Genomic DNA, 23731 nt, shown 5'->3' on the forward strand with positions numbered 1-23731 from the left:
TGTTACTGGCCCTCCCCAGCCTAAATAATGCCGCCTAGGCCCAGGAGCGCCATATTTGATGCTCCGGGTCTGTTGGTACCAGCTCTTCCCTGCACCCCTGGGACAGTGAGTACCGTGGTAATAATTGGGGGATAGCGCTAGCTGATTTTGTGGCTAACGCTAAGCCCCGGCTTAGTAATGGCTTCTGCCTGCAAGACTGCTTCCACTACTAAGCCTGAAAATCCAATTATAAAAAACATGACACATTGAAAAAAAAATTAATTTAAATAAACACTCCCCCACAGCCCTCGTTAACCATTTTATGGAAATAAAAAAAGATGATCAACGCAGTCCACCAAATCTGACTTAGTCCTCGACATTCACTTATCTGAAATGAGAAGAAAATAAAAACAAGAAATAAGGGTTAGTTCATTATTTGCGCTCTCCCCTGGGAAGAATGCACATAATGCAGCGTGTTTCTAAACAGGGAACCTCCAATTGTTGCTAAACTACAACTCCCATCATGGGGGGGCCGTAGTTAAGCAACAGCTGAAGTCTCCCTGTATAGGAACACACTGCCAGAAGGGCTCTGTTCCTATTATGCAAAATGCATGAGAACAGAGCCATACTTACCATCCTGGCTTCAGGCCAGAACGGTGTAGCTCAGCCCCCTAATGACATAACTAGGGGGTGGACCAGTAAAGGTTGCAGGGGGTCTCAGGAGTGAGACCCCCCCCCCCCCCTTCAATCTGTCCCTCAGCCCCTGGACTATAACTCCTATCATGGGCAGAGTATGTCAATGATGGGAGTAGTAGTCCTAACTGTCCCAAAAGAGTCCCGCAGCCGGGGCATGTGCAAGTGCCGTCCCACAGCGCTGCGGTACTACAACTACTCCCATCATGGGACAGACTCTGTCCAATGATGGGAGTAGTTTCTTTAGCAATGTTGAGGGATGTCTCCTGCATCCCCCGGCTGTCTCGGTAGAACACTTTTCCCGAGTGTCCTTTTTGATAGTGTATTTTTGCGTTAAAAAAAGACATCTAAACAGAAAACCTGCACATGATAAATTAGTATCCACTGTAAAACTTTCTTTTTGCTCTATCAAAAAAGCGCACAAAAAAAACACAAAATAACTCACTGAACAAAAATTTGCGCTACATATAAAAATGAAATGATAAATTCCCCCATTGAGTATTTGTGTATTCATGAGTAAGCCTCAATCCCCAGTGTTGTGAGCTGCACATACCCTATTTACCCACTCCAATCATCTGTCTGTACCTGCAGCGCCTGATAGTGATTTTTTTTCTTGCGTATTCCCCAGGGCTGTGGAGTCGGTAGATAAATGTTCCAACTCCGACTCCGGAGTTTTCGGTGCTTCCGACTCAGACTCCCCGACTCAGACTCCTCTGTATTAATATGTGAATGTATTTTATACATTCCTTGAAGGAAAGAAAGGCAACATACATGTCATTACCACAGGACTACTGGCTGGGAAGCCAACAGTCTACTGTATTGAACAGTTTGTGTGCTGAAGATAGGGCAGTGGGAGGATCCAGGAAGGGGCATTTATTATAAAACATGATTTCCCTAGTAGAATCCCATAGTCATGTTTAAAGTTTAATGGGGTGCTCTGCCCCTAGATATCTCATCTTCTATCCAAAGTATAGGGGATAAGATGTCAGATCTGCTGCTGTGGACCCCCGGGATCGCCGCTGTGGCACAGCGCTTTCATTACTACACAGAGAGAGTACGCTCTGTGCGTAATGATGGGCGATACAGGGGACGAAGCAGCGTGACGTCATGGCTCCACCCCTTAATGCAAGTCTATGGCAGGGGGGCGTGACGACCCCCACGCCCCTTCCCATAGACTTGTATTGAGGAGGCGGGCCGTGACATCATGAGGGGCGGAACCGTGATGTAACGATGCTCCGGCCCCTGTATCGCCCGTCATTACGCACAGAGCGAACTCGCTCTGTGCAGTAATGATAGTGCGGTGCCGCAGCGGTGATCCCAGGGGTCCCCAGCAGCGTGACACCGGCGATCTGACATCTGATCACCTTTCCAAAGGATAGGGGATAAGATATCAGATCGCCGGGGTCCTACTGCTGGGGAGTTCGCTCTGTGCATAATGACGGGCGATACAGAGGCCGGAGCATCGTTACATCATGGCTCCGCCCCTCGTGATGTCTAGGGGCGTAGTACCCCTTTAAACTAACAATCGAGTTTACAAGTTTTTATAGCCATAGCTGAATGGCAGCAGTTTTTCCAATGGTTTACAGCTTCAGTCTTGCATAAGTGAAGGGAATGGAGGGTCAATAGTTCAAGTGTCTCTGCAAAAAACATATTTCCTTAATCCCTTATCAGTGAGAGGCTAGGTTACCCATGGATTCCCTGTAACAGCAGAACACAACACTATGGAAAGTATAAGTATTGCCGCTCCTAATTGTGCATTGTGTCCAAATAGTAAAGCACATGAAAAGCATGCTTCTTCACAGTCACTTAACGTGTTCGTTTTGCGATTACATGAGGCACTGCATGCATTGATCTTTATTCTTACAGTAGATAATTCATTAATTATAACTTTTTGTGAATTGGGACATTTAAACTTGCTTTTTTTTATTTTTTTATTCCAATCTAAATTTAGCAGGAGTCGGTGCATTGTGCATTTTGACTCCAGGTACCCAAAATTTCGTCAGACTCCGACTCCACAGCCCTGGTATTCCCTAGATCAGTGTTTCCCAACCCAGTCCTCAAGGCACACCAACTTTCCGGGTTTTTTCAGTTACTCCATTGGAATAGAACAGGGAAAAATTTTAATCCTTGACTGTTGGTGTGCCTTGAGGACTGGGTTGGGAAACACTGCCCTAGATAGATATAGAGATATAGATAGAGATATCTATGTTATAATAATTGTCTGAGTCGTTTTAACAATGCTGACATTTTATTTTTCATATTGTAACCTTTCTAATACTTTTGTCATATACAAGTATCTGGTAAGCATGTGTATGACTATCTGCTTTACGAATATATTTCTGAAATAGGCTTCGAATTTGACCACTGGTTGAACACACCTGGCTGGCCACCATTTCTTCCAGACTTGTCTGCAGGTGACGCTCTGATGAAGCCGGCTGAAGCTTTGGCTGAACTGTGGGCCTCTTCAACACTTGACTTGCAGTCTATTACTAATGTGCATATCACACCATGGAAAACCTATCAACTGGTCTACTTTTTGGATAGAATACTTGAGAAATCACCACTTCCAATAGGTAAGATATTTATAAATCAGTGGGGTGGAATTTACAAGGATTTTTCATCAGAAAACTGGTGTCCAAACACAGGATTTTTTTTGTGTGTGTGTGAAAAGCTTATTTGCAAAAACATTTGTGACATTTTGGTGGTTTTCTGCCTGCTTGCCACTTTTCAGAAAGTTTGGGGCATTTAGCAAATAGGGGTGTAACCTACTGTGGCTGGCATATTTAGTATGATTGACCCCGGAAACTGGTGTAAATTGTAGCTAAAATGTTTGCCAGCTCATAGCTGGTGCACATTTCAATCTATAGAAACAGATGCGATACGTTTTTAAGGGGTGTGTACACAGTGGACTTTAGTTAAAGGGGTACTCCAGCTGCTGTATGTTGCTGAGGAAGTTGTGTAGTTTTTTTCTGTCTGACAACAGTGCTCTCTACTGACACCGCTGTCCATGTCAGGATCAGTCCAGAGAAGATACAAATCCCCATAGCAAACCTCTCCTGCCTCAGACAGTTCCTGACAAGGACAGAGGGGTTGCAAGGTCCAATCTGCAGCGCCCTTGCACCTAGCACAGCCCTCTCTTGCCATTGGCCGGCATTTTCTCCTCTCTCTGACTGCTTTGGAGCAGAGTTCTCCTCACAGCAGCTGCCCTGGGGACACAGACTTGGGTGAGATTATTCCTTTTTTACAATGTCCGTGCCCAGAACTGTTCCTCCCTCTAAACAGATAACTGGGCCATTAGTTACTTATTATACCTGCAAAAGCTGTAACTCAAAAATGTCCGGTTCTGCTGAACCCACTTGTTCTGCCTGCACCACTGCTCCCCCAGACCCCCTTGCTATTTCTACCCTGGATGCTCTTCCAGAACCGGTGGGTTTGGCCGCCCCTCCAGCCTCTGTTTCTTCCCTTTCCTATATCCGACTTGGCTCAAGTCTCCCGTTCTGTGGTGACTGCCTTGGAGAGGCCCACCCTATGCCGGCCCTCCAGGGGGACCTGCTCCCCTTCTCCCTATGTTCCCCGCTCTCACAAGCGTACCAGGGGTGTATCCTCTGACTCATCTTATGGGTCTTCTGGTAGGCACGGGCGCTCCCCTCATAGGTCCCGCCCCGCTGCTCCAACTGGTCACAAATGACGCTCCTCCAGAGGACGTTCCCGTGGTCGCCGCTCTGGCTATTCAGAGCCGCGTACCCTGTCGGTGTCTCCCTCCTCCAGGGCTGCCTCCACTTGTTCACACTCATCTGGAGAACTTGTGAACGAGGTTTCCGAATCGGCATCTGACTCAGAGGACCGCTCGGATACGGCTGACACGGAGAACTCATTGGTTTCGGCCATAAGAGATACCTTTCATCTAGAGGACCCAGGAACTTCGGACATAGCTCCAGAAGTATCCTTTCATCGTGCCCGACCGGCACCCAAGGTTTTCAGCTCACGCTGAATTTGATGCCCTTCTGGAACCCGCCTAGAGGCATCCTGAAAAGAGGTTTCAGGAAACGAAGAAGGTTCAGGCGTGGTATCCTTTCGCCAAGGACCTCATCTCAAAGTGGACACCCCCCACCCCAATCAGTGGACCCACTAGTCTCGCGCCTCTCTAAGGCTACTAAGCTGCCGCTGGCAGATGCGGCTGCCTTCAAGGATCCGCCAGACAAGAAGGTAGAGACCTTAGCAAAGTTTGCCTTGGAAGCAGCAGGTTCCTCCCTGCTTCCTGCCTTCACCTCTGCCTGGGTGTCGAAGGCCCTTTCTGTTTGGTGTTCCCAACTCTGTCAGGGCATTCTTTCAGGATCCCCCCCCCCCCCCAAGGAGCTGTCTGAACTAGCTCTCCAATGCTCCAAAGCTGGAGACTTTCTGTTCTCCGCTGTGCTGCCTTTGCCACGGGTAACCTGGTGGCCCTCCGTCGCTCCATGTGGCTTAAAGCATGGAACTCGGATGCTGCCTCCAAGAAGTCTATCACAAAGCTCCCATTTGCCGGTTCCTGACTCTATGGCAAGTGCCTTGATGAGATTATCTCAGAGGCGACAGGTGGCAAGAGTTCCTTATTGCCTCAGAATAAGGCTCGCGCTGCTTCCCATAGGAAGTCCTCTTCTTTCCAATCCTTTCGGACTTTTGGTCCCACTAAAGGGTCTGGGCAGGCGCCTTCGCGGGACAAAAAGGTTCCCTCCTTCTGGGCGCGCCCCTCTTGTAAGTCGGACAACCGTTCCAGCCCTTTGCGGCCAAATCGAGAACCCGCAAACCCACTTCTGCATGAAGGGAGGCCCCCACCCGCAGATTTTTCTCGGGTGGGAGGTCGTCTCTTATTCTTCCGAGACGTCTGGACCGCGCACATTCAGGATTCCTGGGTGAGGGACGTGGTGTCAGACGGATACCGGATCGAGTTTGTCTCCCTTCCGAGGGATCGATTTTTTTTTTTGTATTTTTTTTTTTTTTTCGGGGGCACTCCAGTCCCTTCTTATCCAGGGAGTCATTGTCCCGGTTCCTTCCAGGGAACGTTTTCGGGGTTTCTATTCCAACCTTTTCGTGGTACCCAAGAAAGGCGGTTCTGTGCAACCAATCTTGGATCTCAAGCGTCTCAACCAACATCTTCTAATCCCCAATTTTCTAATGGAATCTCTCCGTTTGGTGGTGGCGTCCATGGATCAAGGGAAGTTTCTTTCCTCTGTGGACACAAAGGATGCCTACCTCCACGTTCCAATATTTCCCAGCCATCAGCGGTACCTCCGCTTTGTGGTTCCGGAGGGTCGTTATCAATTTGTGGGTCTCCCATTTGGCCTGGCCACTGCTCCACGGGTCTTTACCAAGATCCTGGCACCCATGATAGCCCTGTTACGGTCGAGGGATGTCTGTGATCCCTTACTTGGACGACCTCCTCATCAATGCTCCCACCAGTGCCCAGACTCTGGAAAATGTGGCTCTCACTCTCCAGACTTTATATCGCTTCGGGTGGATGGTCAACAGAGACAAGTCCGTTCTTTCCCCCACCCAGTCTCTGGTCGTCTTGGGGCTCCAGTTCGGCATTGCCTCTGCCCGGATTCGACTTCCACCAGACAAGCGAATGTCTCTCGTCAGGAGTCCGCTCCCTTCGGACGCCGGCCCCAGTCTCCATCCATATTTGTATGAAAGTCCTGGGTCGGATGGTGCCGGCCATGCAGACCGTGCCCTTTGCCCAGTTCCATTACTGCCCTCTTCAACTGGCGATTCTCTCCTGGTGGGACAGTTCTCCCCTGTCTTTCGACCGCAAGATTGTTCTCCCTCGACGGTCTCGTCAGTCTCTTCTCTTGTAACATAGTAACATAGTTCATGAGGTTGAAAAAAGTCCAGAGTCCATCAAGTTCAACCTATATCCCTACTGAGTCCCTACTGAGTTGATCCAGAGGAAGGCAAAAAACCCTCATACTAGAGGTAAAAATTCCTTCCCGACTCCAAATATGGCAGTCCCGACACTGGTCACTACAGCTAAATTTACTGTTAACAAAGACTCCTAAGTCCTTTTCTATGTTAGTCGTCCTAAGTGTTCTCCCATTTAATACATAACCCCAGCCCGGATTTTTCCTCCATGTACATTACCTTACATTTATCAGTGTTGAACCTAATTTGCCACTTACCAGCCCAAACCTCCAACCTATCCAGATCCATTTGTAACAGTGCCCTGTCCTCTATTGTGTTTACCGCTTTACAGAGTTTAGTATCATCTGCAAAGATTGTTACTTTACTATTCAACCCCTCTACAAGGTCATTAACCCCTTAAGGACTCAGCCCATTTTGGCCTTAAGGACTCAGACAATTTAATTTTTACGTTTTCATTTTTTCCTCCTCGCCTTCTAAAAATCATAACTTTTATATTTTCATCCACAGACTAGTATGAGGGCTTGTTTTTTGCGCGACCAGTTGTCCTTTGTAATGACATAACTCATTATATCAAAAAATGTATGGCGCAACCAAAAAACACTATTTTTGTGGGGAAATTAAAATGAAAAACGCAATTTTGCAAATTTTGGAAGGTTTCGTTTTCACGCCGTACAATTTATGGTAAAAATGACGTGTGTTCTTTATTCTGAGGGTCAATACGATTAAAATGATACCCATTATTACATACTTTTCTATTATTGTTGTGCTTAAAAAAAATCACAAACTTTTTAACCAAATTAGTACGTTTATAATCCCTTTATTTTGATGACCTCTAACTTTTTTATTTTTCCGTATAAGCGGCGGTATGGGGGCTCATTTTTTGCGCCATGATCTGTACTTTTTTTTGATACCACATTTGCATATAAAAAACTTTAAATACATTTTTTATAATTTTTTTTTTAATAAAATGTATTAAAAAAGTAGGAATTTTGGACTTTTTTGTTTTTCACGCCGTTCACCGTACGGGATCATTAACATTTTATTTTAATAGTTCGGACATTTACGCACGCGGCGATACCAAATACCGCATTTATCGGGGTATACCACGCACCGGCCTATAACACGCACCCTCATTTTACCAAGGATATTTGGGTAAAAAAAATTTTTTACCCAAATATCCATGAAAAAATGAGGGTGCATGTGTGCGCGTGTATACCCCGATATACCCCCAGGAAAGGCAGGGGGAGAGAGGCCGTCGCTGCCCGCTTCTCTCCCCCTGCCTTTCCTGGGGTCTAGAGCGCTGCTGTCGGCCCTTTTCACCCCCTGGTTATCGGCGCCGACAGCCAGGGGGAGAGAAGGGGCAGCGGCACCCATTGCCGTCGCCGCTGCCCCGTTGCCTTCCCCCATCCCCGGTGGCATAATTACCTGAGTCCGGTCCGCGCTGCTCCAGGCCTCCGTCGTGCGTCCCCAGCGTCGTTGCTATGCACGGCGCGGCGCTCTGACGTCATGCGCAGCGCCGTTCAGCGCATAGCAATGACGCCGGGGACGCACGACGGAGGCCTGGAGCAGCGCGGACCGGACTCAGGTAATTATGCCACCGGGGATGGGGGGAGGCAACGGGGCAGCGGCGCCGGCAATGGGTGCCGCTGCCCCTTCTCTCCCCCTGGCTGTCGGCGCCACTTCTCTCCCCCTGGCTATCGGCGCCGGCACCGATAGTCGGGTGGGACAGAACGGGCAGCGGCGCCGATAACCAGGGGGTGAAAAGGGCCGACAGCAGCGCTCTAGACCCCAGGAAAGGCAGGGGGAGAGAAGCAGGCAGCGACGGCCTCTCTCCCCCTGCCTTTCCTGGGGGTGTATCGGCGTATAACACGCACACAGACTTTAGGCTAAAAATTTTAGCCTAAAAAGTGCGTGTTATACGCCGATAAATACGGTATGTCTATAAAAAAAATTTTTTACGCTTTTTGGGGGTAAAATAGGAAAAAACGGACGTTTTACTTTTTTATTGGGGGAGGGGATTTTTCCCTTTTTTTTTACTTTTACTTTTACATTTTTTTACTTGAATAGTCCCCATAGGGGACTATTCATAGCAATACCATGATTGCTAATACTGATCTGTTCTATGTATAGGACATAGAACAGATCAGTGTTATCGGCTATCTTCTGCTCTGGTCTGCTCGATCACAGACCAGAGCAGGAGACGCCGGGAGCCGGACGGAGGAAGGAGAGGGGACCTTCGTGCGGCGTTCTGAATGATCGGATCCCCGCAGCAGCGCTACGGGCGATCCGATCATTCGTTCAAATCGTGCACTGCCGCAGATGCCGGGATCTGTATTGATCCCGGCACCTGAGGGGTTAATGGCGGACGCCCGCGAGATCGCGGGCGTCGGCCATTGCCGGCGGGTCCCTGGCTGCGATTAGCAGCCGGGATCAGCCGCGCATGACACGGGTATCGCTCCGATGCCCGCGGTTATGCACAGGAGGTAAATGTACGTCCTAGTGCGTTAAGTACCACCTCACCAGGACGTACATTTACGTCCTGCGTCCTTAAGGGGTTAATAAATATATTAAACAGAACCGGACCCAAAATGGACCCCTGTGGTACCCCACTAGTAACAGTCACCCAATCAGAATAAGTACCATTAATAACCACCTTCTGTTTCCTATCACTGAGCCAGTTACTTACCCACTTACACACATTGTCCCCCAGCCCGATCCATCTCATTTTATGCACCAACCTTTTATGTGGCACTGTATCAAATGCTTTGGAAAAACCCAGATATACGACATCCAGTGATTCCCCCTGGTCCAGTCTGGTGGCTCCGCTCCTCCCTGCTTCTTCAGGGGTGCTCATTCCTTCCCCTCCATTGGCAGGTTTTCACGACAGATGCCAGTCTGTCGGGCTGGGGAGGTGTTTTCAGGAACCGGACGGTTCAAGGCCTCTGATCTCCCCGAGAAGCCCTTCTCCCCATTAACATCTTGGAACTGAGGGCAATCCATCTTTGTCTGCTTCATTGGGAGTCCTTGCTTCAGGGCCGCCCTGTCTGTGTCCAGTTGTACAACGCCACGGCCGTGGCGTACATCAATCGGCAGGGCGGCACTCGCAGCTCAGCAGCCATGGCCGAGGTGACAAAGATTCTCCTCTGGGCAGAACCCAAGGTTCCGGCCATTTCGGTGATTCACATTCCGGGAGTGCTCAACTGGGAAGCGGATTTTCTCAGCCGGTCCTTGGCCGACCCCCGCGAGTGGTCCCTGCATCCGGAGGTATTCGCACAGATCTGCTACCTCTGGGGCACTCCAGACGTGGACCTCTTCGCATCTCGACTCAACCGGAATGTTCCTCCGCTTTTGTTGAAGTCCCGGGACCCCCTGGCCCTAGCCGTGGATGCCCTGGTGATTCCGTGGTCGGGCTTTGCCCTGCCCTATCTGTTTCCTCCCCTTCCTTTCCTTCCCCCCCCCCCCCCCCCCCCCCCTTATGGGTCCCATTCTCCCCCTTGGGACTTAAACCTGGTTCTAGGTGCCCTGCAAGACGCTCCCTTTGAACTTCTCAGGGATATCCCTCTTCGCCTCCTTTCCTGGAAGGTGGCGTTCATTATAGCTATTACCTCCATTAGGAGAGTATCTGAACTGGCAGCTCTCTCCTGCCGTTCTCCTTTTCTGGTGATTTACCAGGATAAGGTTGTTTTCCGGCCAGATCCTTCCTTTTTATTTAAGGTCGTTTCGGCTTTTCATCTCAATGAGGACATCGTCCTTCGGTCCCGCTCCTTCTCATCCCTGGGAGCGTTTACTCTACAAACTGGATGTGGTGCGGGCTGTTCAGACCTATCTAGCTGTCTCCTCTTCTTTTAGTCAGTGCGATTCCTTTTTCGTCCTTACGGAAGGCCGTCGTAAGGGACAACCTGCTTCCATGGCCACCATTTCTCTGTGGATCCGATCTGCTATTTCGGAAGCTTACCGCTGCAGGGGGAAGATCCCACCCTTCAGGGTTTTGGCTCATTCCACCAGTTCTGTTGGGGCATCCTCGGCCCTTTGCAACTAGGCCTCGGCCTCGCAGATCTGTAAAGCGGCCACCTGGTCGTCTTTGCACACTTTCTCGAGGTTCTACCAGGTTCATACCTTCGCATCGGCTGATGCCAGACTGGGCCGTAAAGTGCTTCGAGAAAGATGCTCTTTCTCGAAGGATCCATTGGGGAAGCAGCTAGCACCCTTTTCTGTTGTTCCCATTTGGTTATCTGTCTGAGGGTGTGTTCAGTTATTTTTTTTCTTCTGGTTTTCAGACAGTTCGTGGTTTTTCCTTTGACCTGTCGGTCTTCTCCGATTTCTCTGGGAGTAAAACTGATTAGCTAAGTGGCCTGTAGGTGGATATACCCTGCTGGGAGGAGCCGACTTTTCTGTTGCCATTGTGTCAAGCCTCCTAGAGACAGCAGCATATACCCCCAGTCTGTGTCCCCCAATGGATCCTTCGAGAAAGATTTTACGGTAAGCATAAAAAAATCTCCTTATCGCTGTGTGCGTATATGTGCAAACTATAATTATAATGTTAATTAAACCGCATGGACAATGGCGTATACGTAAAAAGAAAAATGCATATAAAGCAATCAAAAAGTCCCTTCAAAACACAAATGGTACCGATAAAAACTGCAGGACCCAGGGAGGGAGGTGGATAGCAATATAGTATGTTATTTAGTCTGTGGCATGGTAGCCACTGGGCAGGTTGCAGTAGGGCAAGTGCCTAGCTCCTCTGTGTGTGAGTACAAAAATTATAACATGGAATGTGAGACTGTTGAGAGACAGAAGGGAGAGATGTGCGATGTTTGATTGCCTGGCCAGACATTCTGGCTATTGTATGTATTCTTGAATTACATTTAACTAAAGATAGGTATTGGGTCCAGAAGAGATGGGTAAAGCTGGGGTTCCATTCATATGATTCCACATATTCTTCAGGAGTCTTAGTTTTGATTCATAATAATGTGGATTTTTCCTTACTTTCTAAAGTGATTAATGATAAAGGATGCTATATTTTGCTAGAGAGTGCTAAATACTAGGAAAGAAATTTTGACCTTTTTATTATATTCCCTCTCCTTTTTTATAGGGGTGCTTAGATCGTTCATAGAAATTATTAAAGAGAAGGATAACCATGAGATATATATCAGTGGGGATTTTAACTGTATGATCGATTCGAAGTTAGACAGAATTTCAAATAGATTTGTATGCAGGATGGTCATCTCCCCTAGAATTTTTTCGGAGAGAAGTGGGTCTATATGATATCTGGAGGAAATTGAATGGGGATCCAAAAGTTTATTCCTGCTTTAGCCCTTCACAGAACACAGCCTCAAGAATTGACTTGGTTTTTGCAAATGAGTAAGCCTTGGGGGAAAAAAGGCAAATATGAGGCTAAATCCATATCGGATCACACTCCAATGGTCTTGGAAATTATGGGAGGTAGAATAAATAACTCAAGATTTTTTTTTTTTTTAAATCAATCCCCACTGGCTTATAGTTATTTGATTTTGATCATATTAGAGCTGAAATAGAAGAATTCTGGGTTAATAACAAGGGTTCGGCTAGTCTTGTTAATGTCTGGGACGTGATGAAAGTGTTTATAAGAGGGATTCTGTTTAGACAAATCAGTTATCTTATTCTCACTAATTACAACAGGAAGAGATGGAATTAGAGACATGACAAGGGCCCTAGATACAGACCCAATACCGGAAAATCTTAAACTGGGGAGGTGGGTAAAAAGAGAGAACTTGGCTTGTACTTGCAAAAAAAAAAGGCACAGCATAAATTGTTCTTTGAATGGGATTAGGCAGCTCAACCAAGGCACAAGGAAATACACTATATATATATATATATATATAATATATAATATATATATAATATATAATATATATATATAATATATAATATATATATAATATATAATATATATATATAATATATATATTATATATAATATATATATAATATATAATATATATATATATATATAATATATATATATATATATAATATATATATATATATATATATAATATATATATATATATATAATATATATATATATATATAATATATATATATAATATATATATATAAATTATATGTGGTAGCCCGTGGGGGTGTTTCTTCGGTATTTGAGGGGTTAAGTTAACCCCTGTCACTCGTGACGCCAGGGTGGGGGTTAATACGCTGAGGTAAATCTTTGGCCTATCGCCACCCTTCCCAGAAACGATAGGTGCGTGCTTGAATGAATGAAGGTCCACAATAGGGATTAATTTGAACTTGCATAAACTTTACTGAAGTACTTGCGGTACATCCAATTAACAGCAACAGTCTTAGTAATACAGTCTCTATACAGCTCTGCAATGATTGACATGCTGCGGACCATTGACTTATCCAAGGCTTAATAGAAATAGGATTTGTGCAGAGATCCGTCCGGATTTAGAGGTTAACAGGGATTGAGATAATTCACAGTTTTGTATGAATGGCCGTTGCCACAAGGCTTGGGCCTAGTCACTGCGGAAGATGGCTGCGCAGATCCGTCCTCATCAGCAGCGCAGGAACAAGCAAAATTAATGGCCGCCGCTCTCTTATATGGGCAGGGCCGTTCTGGATTGGTCCTTGTCAGCTGTCACTCACCGTTACAAGGCATGGTGGGTGAACACGTCACTGGGACCTCCTAAGGTCCTAAAGCAAAACCATAGTTTTCCACCTGATCACATGACCCGCAGGTCCTGTTACGCTACAAACAGGTAGACAATTTAATGTATACATTTTTTATACTTATAACTGTATAAATATCAGATCAGAACAACTGTACATTTAGTGGCTAAGTGAGAGGTGACAAGGGGAAGACTAGAAAAGAGGGACCCCGACGCCCTAGGGACTCTGACTATGGGGACCTCTACATAGGTAACGTATAAAATATGGTACCGGGACACACACACATATATATATATATATATATATATATATATATATATATATATATATATATATATATATATATATATATATATTAATAATAAATAGAATATATTTTGCCAGACAAGTACTGGTGTGGCAAGGTTGTGTATCCTATATAGCACTGTCCTCAAGTCTGGTCTAAGGTATTTCTATATATGAATATATATGAATACATATATATATATATATATATATATATATATATAAATTCTCAGTCAGAATAATAGTGAAAAATAATATAATAATAATTATAATGTAATATAATAATAATTATAATGTAATATAATAATAATTATAATGTAATATAATAATAATTATAATGTAATATAATTATAAAATGTAATATACCGTATTTATCGGCGTATAACACGCACTTTTAAAACTTAAATTCAAGGCAAAAAGTCTGCCTGCGTGTTATACACCGATAAATCTTTTTGTCACTGATTTAAAGTGGCCGCAGCAGCGGCTGCTTGTTAAGGATTAGCAGCCTGGCCGCGGCCACTTTAAATCAGTGACCAGCGCGCAGCTCCCCCTTTGTTTTTTTTACATTTTCCTTCTTTTCCCCTCTGCTTTTTATTGTATTGTTTTTTTGTTTTTTTTTTATCTTCGTTACCTAGCCGCGCTCGCCAGGCCAGGTCTGGTGTCGGCTGCGGTCAGTGAAGCCGGATGAGTGATGTCCTCTGCTAGCTCCGCTGCACAAAATCAGGGACGTCCCTCATTCAATCCTGCTGCCGCTGTGTCTATTCTAAGGTAGCTGCGGTTGGGCTGCCAGCGGCGACCACACTGACCATCGGCGGATGCAGCGAATGATGAATGACGTCCCTGATGCTGTGCAGCCGGCAGAGTAAGTCACTCATCCAGCTTCACTGACCGCAGCCCGCAAGACCCGACACCGGACCTGGCCCGCCGGCTAAGTAAGGAAGATGGGAAAAATATATATATCAAAAACGGAGGGAAAGGGGATGATGAAAAGGGGGCATGGTGAGAAGGGGGCATGATGAGAGAGGCGTGGGAGAATAAGACAGTGGGGTATGATGAGGGTAAGGGGGTGGGGGTGGGTGTAAATGTGGCACACGGGCTGATAAAGGGGAGGAATTATGTGGCACTGGAAGGGGGGACCAAACTGAAGTTCAGGCAAAATCAAAGTTACAGGGATGATATGGCATTTAGTCTTTCATTTATCTTATATGTATTTTTTTTTAACTTAAATTTCCCTATTAAAATGGGGGTGCGTGTTAAACGCCGATAAATACGATAATTATAAATATAATGTAATATAATTATAAATATAATGTAATATAATTATAAATATAATGTAATATAATTATAATATATTTTGCCAGACAAATACTGGTGTGGCAAGGTTGTGTATCCTATATAGCACTGTTCTCAAGTCTGGTCTTAGGTATTTCTATATATGAATACATATATATATATATATATATATATATATATATATATATATATTCTGTCAGAATAATAGTGAAAAATAATATAATAATTATAATATAATATAATAATTATAATGTAATATAATAGTAATTATAATGTAATATAATTATAAATATAATGTAATACAGTGACCCCCCGACCTACGATGGCCCCGACATATGATGAAATCGACATACGATGGCCTCTCAGAGGCCATCGCATGTCGATGTCAGCATCGACATACGATGCTTTTTTATGTCGGGGCCATCGCATTAAGTGCTATCCGGCAGCGCCAAATGCTTAAACTGCTGCCGGATAGCAGCTTAATGTTCCCCGTGTGGTGCGGTAAGTATTACTTACCCCTCCACGATGCTCCGGGGTGCCCTCCGGGTCCAGCGCTGGTCTTCCGGTGTCTTCTCGGCCCTCTCGGATGACGTCAATACGCTGCTGCGCACGACATCCAATAGGAATGGCTTACGCAGCGGTGTAATTACGTCGCTACGCAGGACCAGAGAAGACAGCGGAGGACCGGAGAAAACAGCGGAGAGCCCAGCGGAGGCCCGAGGACACCATCTCGAGCGGCAGGGACAGGTGAGTACAGCTTCCTATACTTTACATTGCACGAATCCCTCAACATACGATGGATTCGACATTCGTTTGGAACGAATTACCATCGTATGTTGAGGGACCACTGTATAATTATAAATATGATGTAATATAATTATAAATATAATGTAATATAATTATAAATATAATGCAATTATAAATATAATATAATTATAAATATAATATAATTATAATATAATTATAAATATAATATAATTATAATATATTTTGCCAGACAAGTACTGGTGTGGCAAGGTTGTGTATCCTATATAGCACTGTCCTCAAGTCTGGTCTTAGGTATTTCTATATATGAATATATATATATATAATATATTTATATAAAAAAAATTCAGTCAGAATAATAGTGAAAAATAAATTACATTTATTTATAATCAATATACATGTATGTAGTAGGCACAGTCTGCAGGGCCCTTGCAGATGTGCTGAGGAGATGATAAATTTATAGTACACACAGCATTAAAGAGTATTTATAAAACTTATAAAAAATTAGCACAAAAAGGTAAATATAAAAGAACAGATACAGCTTATAATATGCAATGTTAAACTGGCCTATATACATATTTTGTTTTCATAGATTTAGCATAGTTAACGGTAGGGGGGATAGTCAGCAATAGTTTTAAATTGCCCCAAAAGTATTTTCTGTAGTATAGTTGTAATATACAATTCCGGTAAGTGCTATCCTCTAATGTCTTAGATTCCTGTGGAGGTGAATAGTTAAATGGTTTAGATACTATGTATCATGAAAAACTTCCTTTTAAGTGTATCAACTGTGTTTCTCACAGCTCCGATCGGGGTCCCACGGCGCTCTTACACTTACCTGCTGCTGCTTTCCGTTTAGATGCCTGGCCACTGCTGCTTCTGCGGGTTGTCAGCGTCTGTATGCCTGGGGAGGGAGAGGTCTAGTGGCGGCCGTGAGATGGATCTTGCGGAGAGGCAGTGGTGTGCTGCAAGGGAAACAGTGGTGTCTCCCACGTGTGGTGAGCATGCTGAGACTTGTAGTTGCTGAAATTGTAAGTGAACTTAGATATATGGCCATATAACAATCAAGGTTATGTCTATATATCGCTGTACGTTGTAGGCTAGATGCGTTTTGAGATTTTACTTAATCTTTTTCACTAGCATTGTTTGACTTAGATGCTGAGGTTCTATTTATGGCACACATTTGTGTTTGGTTGGATCTCTGATTTAGGTGTGCGTGGAACTCCAGACTGGCTTCATTATGTCCAGGTGTCTAGAGGCGAGTCTTGGTAGGAACATAGAAAAAATAAGTGTGTGTGTGTATATATATATATATATATATATATATATATATGTATATATATATATATATATATGTATATGTGTGTATGTATAATATATACAATCAAGTGTGTTTTTAAAAATAGTGATATATATTGCATATATGAAGATGAACTTGTGCAAAGATGAGGTATCTTGCTGATAAATAGATTTTAAAAATCATATATATATATATATATATATATATATATATATATATATACATTTTATCTATTTATCAGCATGATGCCTCATCTTTCCACATGTTCATCTTTATATATGCAATATATATCACTATTTTTTAAAACACACTTTTGATTCAATATATATATACACATTTCTTTTTTCTATGTTCCCTTGCTTCAATGTCGATATACTACCAAGACTTGGTGCCTCTAGGCACCTGGACATGATGCATCTACAGTTGCAATATGACCACCGCAATTTCTCGATTATTGCTGACATTATTTTTACTTTTCACTTTTGCTAAACTTTACTCCCTACACTCAGATACACTGGATCAAATATATGTACATTCTTTACATCCTTTATTATCAAATTCATTTTCTTTTGTTTTTCCTCCCTTGCATATATGCATGCACGTCTATTTCCGCATGTGTGCATGCATCTATGCATTTCACTCTTGAGTAAATACAATTCATTACTTTTTGAAAATTATTTTTTTAGATTTGTCCATGTTTTTGATATGTTTCTCCTGTAATTGTTGTATCACATTCCTTATTCCAAATGATCCCTCTCCCCTCCTTTTACCTATGGAACAATACCACTCCTATAAAATACTTATTCCTTGTCATGCCTGATGAAGCGGCTTTCCCGCAGCGAAACGCGTTGCATTTTGGGTACTGCCCAGCCCGGGACGAACAGTGTGATAAAATATGGGGCGCATTTCCTCCATTACAAAAGTGCCTTACCAAAATGTCCCACAAAGAATTTGTGGGGGGAAAAAAGCTAATTGCTATTTCTCTATCGGCTCCATTGGGGGACACAGACCGTGGGTGTATGCTGCTGTCTTTAGGAGGTGACACTATGGCAACAAGAAAGTCGGCTCCTCCCAGCAGTATATACCTGCCTCCAGGCCCTGAGGTAATCAGTTTAAGCTTAGTGTTTGAAGGAGGTGGACATGGTCTGGAATTCTCCAGACCAGGTCTTCTGATTTTTTGTTTTCCTAGTATAGAGACGTGTTAGTTATATATTCCTTTTTCTTTCCTGTTTTCAGGTGGGGACTCGGGGACTCCGGTTCCCTGTTTCCCCATTGCAAGTAAGGGGTCACAGACATTGCGTATATGCGCTGTTCACCCCCCCCCCTCGCCAATGGTCAGCGCCTGGGTTGGTACCTCATGGGTCCGGGTCCCCCTATTTTCCTGCTCCCCTCGCTCGCGCATAGTAGCTAGGCGTGATGCAGGTAACTAAAGCTAACTGAAGACTTGACTGAAGACTCCATTAGGTAAGTTCTTCTGACTGAGGTAAGTACCTCCTCCCTTTTCTCCATAGGTACGGACTTGCAACCTCTGGAGGCCCCCTGTTTTTTGCCCACTTTTTAGGTTATCGGGCTGGCTTTTACAGGGGCTGGACTTTTATTCTGGGGGAGCAGTGGCATCTTAGGGGGCATGGACTTGCAACATCTGGAGACCCTCATTTTGTGGCCCACTTTTCAGGGTCCAAAGGGCTGGCCTGTGTTAGGGGCTCTATTTTTTTTATTCTAAAAAAGGGGGAGCAATGGCAGAATGTATAGTTCACTTTATTATGCACATGTGTGTGTGTGTGTGTGTGTGTGTGTTCTACTATGCGGCTTAAAGCCGCGGCGCTTATTATGCGGCTTAAAGCCGCGGCACTTATTATGCGGCTGACAGCCGTGGCCCTTGTACTTTCGGGCTCATGTAGCGCCGACTTGCTTTCACTTTCAGCAGCAGCCGGCTGCTGGCGGATCAGTTTATCGCCCGCTCACTTCCCCGCGGGCGCATATACGGCTAACATATGCGCTCGGAGCAAGCATCGAGCGCTATTACTGTGTTTCTTCCCACAGGGCCACCGGAGCTTACTGGAGGCGCGAATCGCCCTCCAATCAGCGCTGTGCGGGCGATTTAAGTGGCAGGGGCCAATCAAAGACAGTGCCACTGCTCCAGGAACGCCCCTCTTAGGCTATTGGCTAGCTCCTCTCTGTCTGCATAGAGCGGTGTCTCCTCTCAGCAGGGACAGAGTGTTAGTGTTGGGGTTAAAATCTTTCAGCTCTCACGCTGAATTACTGTCACAGGGGACACAAATCTGTTCCTCCCTCTAAACTGACAACTAGACTGCTAGTCTTCTGTTTTGTCTGTATGACATATTATTCCAAAAATGCCTGGTTCTGCTGAGCCCACTGGCTCTGCCTGCTCCACTGCTCCCCCAGACCCCCTAGCTTCCCTGGATGTTACAGTTTCCGGTGGATTCGGCCGCCCTTCCAGCCTGGGTTTCTTCCTATCCCAGTGTATGTAAGAGTTACTTGTTGCCTCAAAATAAGGCTCGCTTTTCTTCCCAGGGGAGGTCCTCTTCCTTTCGGTCCTTTCCGAACTTCGGCCCCAATAAGGGGTCTGGGCAGGCGCCTTCGCGGGACAAGAGGTCTCCCTCGTTCCGGGCGCGTCCGTCTTGGAAGTCGGACATCAATCGTTCTGGCCGTTTTGCGGCCAAATCAGGTAACCGCAATCCCACTTGCGCATGGAGTGAAGCCACCACCCGCAGGTTTTTCTCGGGTGGGAGGTCATCTCTTACTTTTTCGAGACAGCTGGACCACACACATTCAGGAAGTTCCGAGCTCCCCGGTCTCCTTCTTTGGCGAAGCAGTTTCGGGAGGCCCTCCAGTGCCTGCCCAGGGAGTCGTTGTCCCAGTTTCTCCAGGGGAATGTTTTTGGGGTTTTTATTTTGACGTCTCGCCGTCATCTTCTCCGCCACTTCTGAATGGAATCTCTCCGTTCGGTAGTGGCATCCATGGAACAAGGGGAGTTTCTTTCTTCGTTGGTCATCAAGGATGCCTACCTCCATGTTCCAATATTTCCCGGCCATCAGCGGTACCTCCGCTTTGCGGTCCCGGAGGGGCATTTTCAATTCATAGCCCTCCCTTTTGATCTGGCCTCGGCTCCTCGAGTCTTTACAAGATCCTTGGACCAGTAATAGCCCTGTTGCGGTCAAGAGGAGTCTCAATGATCCCTTTCCTGGACGACCTTCTCATCTAGGTTCCCACCAGAGTCCAGACTATGGAGAATGTGGATCTCACTCCTGAATCGTTTCAAGTGGATGGTCAACCGGGACAAGTCTGTCCTCTCTCCCGCCCAGTCTCTGATTTTTCTTGGGACTTCAATTCAACTCGGCCCCTGCCCGGACTTGCCTTCCGACGGACAAACGTCTGACGCTCCTGTCAGGAGTTCGCTCTCTTTGGGCCCAGGCCCCAGTTTCTATCCGCAATTACATGGAAGTCTTGGGTCGGATGGTAGCGGGCATGGAAGCCGTACCCTTTGCCCAGTTTCGTTACCATCCCCTTCAACTGGCGATTCTCTCTCGATGGGACAGATCTCCTCTCTCAATCGCAAGATTACTCTCCCTCGTCGGATCCATCAGTCTCTGCTCTGGTGGCTCCGCTCCCCCCCCCTTCTTCAAGGGCGATCATTTCTTCCCCTACACTGGCAGGTGGTGACAACGGATGCAAGTCTGTCGGGCTGGGGCGTGTGCAGGGTCTGGACGGTTCAAGGCCTCTGGTCTCCCCGGGAAGCCCTTCTTCCGATAAACATCTTGGGAATGAGGGCGATTCTTCTTTGTCTTCTTCTTTGGGAGTCCCTGCTTCAGTTCCGCCCTGTCCGCGTCCAGTCTGACAACGCCACGGCCGTAGCGTGCATAAATCGGCAAGGCGGCACTCGCTGCTCGGCAGCCATGGCCGAGGTGACAGTTTTTTCTTCTGGGCGGAAAACAAGGTTCCGGCCATTTGGCGATTCACATTCCGGGTGTGCTCTTCTGGGGAGCGGATTTCCTTAGCCGGTCCTCAGTCAACCCCAGAGAGTGGTCCCTGCATCCAGAGGTCTTCGCGCAGATCTGCGACCTCTGGGGCATTCCAGACGTGGACCTCTTTGCGTCAGCACAATTAGAAGATTCTTCCATTTTGTCAATGTTCCGGGACCCTCTGGCTCTAGCCGTGGACGCCCTAGTGATTCCTCGGGCGGGGTTTGCTCTGTTCCCTCCCCTTCTGCTCCTTCCCAGGGTTCTGAGGAAGCCCAAAGCGGAGGACGTTCCTGCCATACTGGTAGCTCCAGTTTGGCCCCGTAGGTCGTGGTACGCCGACGTGGTCAGGCTCCTGGACGACACTCCACTGCGCCTTCCACTTCATTTGGACCTGCTTTCTCAGGGTCCTCTTTACCACCCCATTTTACAGTCGCTGCATTTGACAGCGTGTCTGTTGAGACCGCGGTTTTTGAGAACCCGTGGTTCTCTTCCCAAGTCATTCGCACCATGTTCAGGGCTCGCAAGCTTTCCTCGGCGAAAATTTACCACCGTACCTGGCGGTCTTATTTTCATTGGTCTGAAGCTCAGGTTTTGTCTCCGGTTACCTTTTCTTTTCCCTGTCTTCTTGCAGTCGGGATTGGGACTGGGGTTGTCTTTCAATTTCCTTAAGGGTCAGGTTTTGGCCTTTCCTATTCCTTTCCAGCATCCTCTGGCTTCTAATTCTCATGTCTGGACTTTCCTTCAAGTAGTGGCGCATGCTGCCCCTCCTTATCGGTCACCTTCTCCCCCTTGGGACTTTAATCTGGTTCTGGGTGTTCTCCAAGGTGAACCTTTTGATCCCCTTAGGGAAGGTGTCCCTGCGCCTCTTTTCTTGGAAAGTGCCGTTTCTTCTTGCTATCACCTCCATTCGGAGGGTGTCTGATTTGGCAGCTCTCTTCTGCCGTTCTCCATTTCTGGTGATTCACCAGGACAAGGTTGTCGTCCGACCAGATCCTTCCTTTTTGTCTAAGGTTGTTTCGGCCTTCATCTCAATGAGGACATTGTTCTTCCGTCCTTTTGTCCCGCTCCTTCTCATCCTAAGGAGCATTTACTCCTCAAACTGGATGTGGTTCGGGCTGTTGGGTATTACCTCTCTATCTCCTCTTCTTTCGTCAGTGCAATTCCTTTTTTGTCCTTACGGAAGTTCGTCGTAAGGGACAGCCTGCTTCCAAGGCCACTACTTCTCGGTGGATCCGGTCTGCCATTTTGGAAGCCTATCGCTGTAGGGGGAAGATTCCTCCCTTCAGAGTTGTGGCTCATTCTACCCGCTTCTGTTGGGGCATCCTGGGCTCTCCAGAACAAAGCCTCGGCCTCGCAGATTGCAAGGCGGCTACTTGGTAGTCTTTGCACTATTCTCGAGGTTCTTCTGGGTTCATACCTTCACATTGGCTGATGCTAGTCTGGGCCGTAAAGTGCTGCAGGCGGCACTGGAACAGCAGTCTGCCTGACTATCTGCCCACCCAAGGGACGGCTTTGGTACGTCCCATGGTCTGTGTCCCCCCAATGGAGCCGATAGAGAAGATTTTTAAACACTTACCGTAAAATCTCTCTCGAAGGATCCATTGGGGGACACAGCTCCCGCCCTTTTGGATTTCTCTTTTTCTCTGTCCGAGGATGTGTTCAGTTATATATTTTCTTCTGTTCTCGGACAGTTCGAGTTTTTTCCTTGACCCATCGGTCCTCTCCTATTGCTCTAGTACTTAAACTGATTACCTCAGGGCCTGGAGGCGGGTATATCCTGCTGGGAGGAGCCTACTTTCTTGTTGCCATAGTGTCACCTCCTAGAGACAGCAGCATACACCCATGGTCTGTGTCCCCCAATGGATCATTCAAGAAAGATTTTACGGTAAGTGTTAAAAAATCTCCTTTTTTTTCCACTGACTTTAAAATAATTCTAGAGACACAATAAGGGCTCAATGTACACATTTTTTGCCCTAGGTGAATACTTAAGGGGGCGTAGTTTCAAAAAAGGGGTCACTTCTGTGGGTGCAGTATTGTTCTGGCAGCTAGAATGCTTTGCAAGATGAAGTGCGGCCTATAATTTTTATAATGATATCCTGAAAGCCAAATGGTGTGCCTCTCCTTTTTGGTCCCACCATGTGGCCATACAACCAAATATGGCCTAAGCGGGGGTATTACCAAACACGGGACCAAGAGCGTAATAAAATACAGGGTGTATTTTCTACTTCAGATAAAGTGTACAAAAAATATGTCCCACAAAAATTTTTTCCACTGACTTTGAGTACTTTTTGTGTAGCTGGAATGGTTACAAAGTACTCACTTTTGGTCTAGGTGAATACTTTAGGGGTTATACAGGGATGTGGAAATCCTATCACCCGACGCCCGGGACAAGTAGTTTTGGGCGCCGGGCAAGTGAATTTTTTATAGATTTAGCCCTGTATCGGGCAAGCAGGGACAGACAGACTTCTCCCTTATTTTTCTTTAATGCCGGTGTGAGGTGCAGGAGCCGATGCAAGTCTGCACCTCACACCAGCGCTCAGGGTGTATGGAGGGGTCGGTGGCTGCCCCCAGCTGATTTCAGTAGCCAGGGGCCGCTGCTCAGAGCCCCCCAGCCCATGTGAGGGGATCTCAGGAGCGAGGGCAGAGCCCGAGGTCGCACATCTGCAGGAGATGATTAAGATGATTTAGGGCCGATACCGATAATCGGTGGAGGTTAGGGCCGATTGCCGATAACTTATACAGATATTCCGGTATAAGTTATCGACTATTTATCCCCCCTCGACACCGCTGCAGATCATTGATTTAAAGCGGGCACATTAAATCAATGCACTGCAGTGGCTTTTGCGGTGCCATAGGCCGCCGCCACCACCCGCTT

At 46.1% G+C, this 23731-nt stretch overlaps 1 protein-coding gene across 1 annotated transcript in view; it reads left to right on the forward strand.

The window, feature by feature from the left end:
• Nucleotides 1–23731, forward strand: part of RNPEP (arginyl aminopeptidase) — a 281410-nt gene that overhangs the window by 212437 nt on the left and 45242 nt on the right. Inside the window, exon 9 of the mRNA XM_056557627.1 lies at nt 3021–3245. Within this exon, the coding sequence (XP_056413602.1) occupies nt 3021–3245 (225 nt within the window). The remainder of the gene's footprint in view (nt 1–3020; nt 3246–23731) is intronic.

Source organism: Hyla sarda, chromosome 2 (assembly GCF_029499605.1).
Source record: "Hyla sarda isolate aHylSar1 chromosome 2, aHylSar1.hap1, whole genome shotgun sequence".
Classification (NCBI taxonomy): Eukaryota; Metazoa; Chordata; class Amphibia; order Anura; family Hylidae; genus Hyla; species Hyla sarda.